The sequence below is a fragment of the Corapipo altera genome, unplaced genomic scaffold (genome assembly GCF_003945725.1).
Source record: "Corapipo altera isolate COAL_440 unplaced genomic scaffold, ASM394572v1 229, whole genome shotgun sequence".
In the NCBI taxonomy this organism is placed as follows: domain Eukaryota; kingdom Metazoa; phylum Chordata; class Aves; order Passeriformes; family Pipridae; genus Corapipo; species Corapipo altera.
Window position 1 is genome coordinate 78,962 of NW_020885108.1, and position 4,165 is coordinate 83,126.

General features: G+C 59.6%; 1 protein-coding gene across 1 annotated transcript in view; it reads right to left on the reverse strand.

Annotated features, from left to right (window-relative positions):
- Positions 1–3,801, reverse strand: part of LOC113960313 (keratin, type II cytoskeletal 4-like) — a 9,925-nt gene extending 6,124 nt beyond the window's left edge. Inside the window, 4 exon segments of the mRNA XM_027669826.1 lie at positions 322–382; positions 1,423–1,637; positions 3,237–3,536; positions 3,538–3,801. Of these exon segments, the coding sequence (XP_027525627.1) occupies positions 322–382; positions 1,423–1,637; positions 3,237–3,536; positions 3,538–3,801 (840 nt within the window).
- Positions 3,802–4,165: the final 364 nt, after the last annotated feature.

Here is a 4,165-nt window from a genome sequence, read left to right on the forward strand (position 1 = left end):
CCGGCTTTGCTGTCGGAGCTGGAGCAGAGCCCGGCTTTGCTGTCGGATCTGGAGCAGAGCCCGGCTTTGCTGTCGGATCTGGAGCAGAGCCCGGCTTTGCTGTCGGATCTGGAGGAAACCTCACTCTTTCCAGCCCGGGCTTTGTGTTTTCTGGGCTGAAAAACCTCCCCGAGGTTCTCCCAATTCGTGGAGCTGCCTCGTTTTTGGGGCTGCCCCGCGAGGCCTCGGGCGGTGCCGCGGTGCCAGGACTCCCCACGTCCCTCCTGGCCCCTTCTCCCCCTGGTTTTGCCCTCTCCCAGCCGGTCCCTGGGGTGACTTCACCTTCTTGAGCACCACGAACTCGTTCTCGGCCGCCGTGCGCTTGTTGATCTCATCCTCGTACCTGTGGGGGGAGAGAGAACGGGGGGGTCCTGAGCCCTGGGGGTCCCCCCTGCGTCCCCCAGGTGGCCCTTGGAGACCCTGGGAAGTGAGAATTGGCTTTGGCAACTCTTTTTTTATCATTATTTTTCGCTTTGTTGCCGTTTCTCCCCTCCCTTTGCTCAGCAGTTTGAGACGCTCCGCGCCCGCGGTTCGGGGCGGGTCGGAGTCAGAGGGCAGAAAACGGGGCCAAACCACGAGAAAGGCAAAGCCCTGGCCCGGGCTGGAGGCTTGGCTTGGCCTCTCCCAGCCCCCCTGCTTTGGGAGAGGTTTCTCTGAAGCGCCCAGGACTCTGCCCGGGGGGGTTTTGGGGAGACTGTGGCCAAAAACGCCCCGGGGGGGGGGTCAGGAGCTTGAGCAAGCCGTGACACTGCCAGGGCAGCGGGGAGCAAAGTCGGGCAGGGATGAGTCAGGAACTGCAAGAGCTTTCCCAAGAGGACGCCGCTGTGAGCTGGACCTTCGTGGGGGTGGCTCAGCAAGAAAAGCCCCCGAGGTGCCGGGCTGGAAAATCCCTGGAGAAAGGGGTGTCCAGTGTCCCGGTCTGTGGCTCAGCAGAGCACACGGGGAGGTGTCCAGGGGTGGCTGCGGCTCAGACTGACAAACCCGCTCCCACATTCCCTCCGGGAAGGGAGAAGGAACCCCAACACCATGCAGGTGAAGAGTGGGGTGGAGATAAAGAGGCTGCGGGTGTTGTGGGACAGATCTGGGGGAGCCCCAGGCACAGATACGGGGGAGATCTGACGTGGCAAACCACGGGCGAGGGCAGGAGGGAGAGGAGAAGCGGCTCCCTGTCCCTGTCCCTGAGGAAACTGGGGCTGAGGAGCTCTCCCAGTCCAGCTCCAGCACCCGGAGTGCAGTGGTGGGACCCCGGCGCAGGAAACCAGCCCGGTCCTGCCGTGACCCCCCCGTGTCCCGGGTTTTGGACACATCCACTGCAGCCTCCTGGGATTCCCTCTCCGGGCAGCGACCCCCCGGGAGCGCAGATTCCCTCCGGCCGGGACTTACTTGCACTTGAACTCCTGGACCAGGTCCCGGAGGCAGCGCTCCTCGTTCTCCAGCCGCTCCCTCTCCCCCATCACACATTCCAGCTGCTTCCTCAGGTTGCAGATGAAGTTCTCGAACACGGGCTCCAGGTTCCTGCGGGAGGCTGGCAGGACATACTGCTGCAGCAGCTCCCACTTGGTGGTCAGCACCTTGTTCTGCTGCTCCAGCAGCCTCACCTGGGGACGGGAGGGGTTGGGAGAGTCAGGAAACCCCCTCCTGGCCCGGGCGAAAAAAGGGTTTCTCCACTTGCAAAAGGCAAAAATCCGAATTGCAAATGGTGGAGCGGGCCCAGCATCTCCTGTGAGCTCGGGCTGGTCCCACCCAGGACTCGTATCACAGGCTGGGCAACATCAAAGCCTGTGCTCTGTGCTGAGGCCGATCGGGGCTCAGCCAGACACCCCCCCTTCCCTTGGAGGATCCACAGCCCCATCCAGGGCAGGGATGAGCCTCTCCGAGCACCGGCAGCTCCATCCTGGATCTCATTTGGGTGTATCTGATTTCAGCTCTAACCACGGGTACTTATCATGCCTTTCACTGCCTGATTAAAGGCTCTCTGAGAGCCTTGATGGGTCATGAATAAGTCATTTCTCCAGCTGGGAGCTGCTCCTCCTGGCTTGGTTCGGTTTTTCCAGCTGCTGAACAACTCCCAAGGAAAAGCAGGAGCAGATCAGACACAGCGAATTTTCTTTGCCGTTTGAAAAATCATTTCCCAGAGCGGGTTTCTGAACATGCACAGAAACCCTTCAGTTTAGCTAAGGAAACAATGATATAAATTACATGTTCTTAGGAAATCACCAAATCATTTCATTGCCAGAGCGGAGGGACAGAGAAATTAAAATTATTCATTTGACTGTAGCCAAGTCTGTCCTTCCCCATCTCGATGAAGCAGAGCTTCAAGAACATAAAAGTTCACAGAGTTGTGAGAACAACGTCAGGTTCTGCACTTGGAATAAAACTTCCTGGTTTGCCTCTTTACATTCCCGTGCCTCCATCCCCTCTCCCACAGCTCTGGATTTACTGAATCCCTGGAGCTGCCCCCCGTGGAGCTCTTTGGTGGGTTGGTGACCATCCAAAGGTGCAGCACCCGTGGGGTTGCCTCGGTGTGAGGCTTAAATCCAGAGTGTCCCCAGGTCAGGATCACCCTGCTCCATCAGGACGGTTTGGATGTCAGGCTGCTGGGAGAAATATCTCCTGGGGTGTCTCTGGATCGTCTCTAAGGTCCCTTCCCACCCAACCATTCCATGATTCCATGAGCTTTCCTACTGGAAGGGGTCCCTGTCCATGGCAGGGGGTGGAACTGGATCATCTTTACAGTCCTTTCCAACCCAAACCATTCCATAATTCCATGATCTTTCCTAATGGAAGGGGTCCCATGGCAGGGGGGTGGAACTGGATCATCTTTCAGATGCTTCCAACTCAACCCGTTCCACAATTCCATGATCTTTCCTAGAGGAAAGTGTCCCTGCCCATGGCAGGGGGTAGAACTGGATCGTGTTTAAGATCCTTCCTAACCCAACCCAACTCAGCCCGTTCCACAATTCCACAATCTTTCCTAGAGCAAAGTGTCCCTGCCCATGGCAGGGGCTGGAACTGGATCACGTTTAAGATCCTTCCCAACCCAACCCAACCCGTTCCACGACTCTACGATCTTTCCCACTGGAAGGAGCCCCCAGGGGACACCACAGCCCTCGGAGCATGAGGACACGGGGACAGAGGGAGCCATTAACCCTAAGCCTGAGCCTGAGCCTGAGCCTAACCCTGCCCCTGCCCCTCACCTTGTCGATGAAGCAGGCGAACTGGTTGTTGAGGTTCTTGATCTGCTCCTTCTCGTGGGTCCTCACTTGGCACTCCTCGGGGTCCACGCCCACGCACAGGGGCTTCAGCAGCTCGGGGTGGATGCTGACGCCGCGGATGCCCTCGGAGCGGCCCGTGCCCACGCCCAGGCCCACGCCGAGCCCTCCGCCGTAGCCCCCCACGGCCACGCCGTCGCCCAGCCCGCGGTAGCCGCCCAGGCCGCCGAAGCCGCCGGCGCAGCCGCCGAAGCCCACGACGGCGCCCACGCCGAAGCGTGCCGGGGGGGCCGAAGGCGACGCCGCAGCGCCCGACGGCGGGGCCGCCCAGGACCCCCCCGCGGCAGCCGCCGCCGAAGGAGATGCGCTGCCCCCGGCCCAGGTCGCAGACGCTGCGGCTGCTGAAGCCGCCCAGGCCGCAGCGCCGGGCCGAGGGCTGGCACGCCGAGGCCGAGCCGGCGCTGCCGCGGCCCAGCCCGCACACGGCCGAGGCCGAGGAGAAGCCCCGTCGGCCCAGGATGGAGCTGGAGGTGTAGCACTGTCGACTCATGGCGGCGGGAGCGGCGGCGTGGAGCGCAGGGAGAGGCAGAGGAGATCTCCTGTGGCTCCTCCGAGGCGCGGCCCTTCCCCTTATATACATTTCAGGAGGTGCCTGAGATGCAAAAATTTAATTTATCCGCTGGGTTTGGCCTGCCTGGCAGCGAGGAATGGCTTCCAACATTTCAAACCCACAGCAAACACTTGTATCTCATGCGAAATAATGTGGAAATTAAAATAAACTGCTTTGCTTGCAAGCTTCGGTTTCAGGACTTGTATTTTACTTAATTAATCTGCTTCCTTATTGTGTAATTATAGTTTAGCAAAATAATTCAAGGGGTTTTTATTCATGGCTTGTTTACGGTCGGGTTTCACCA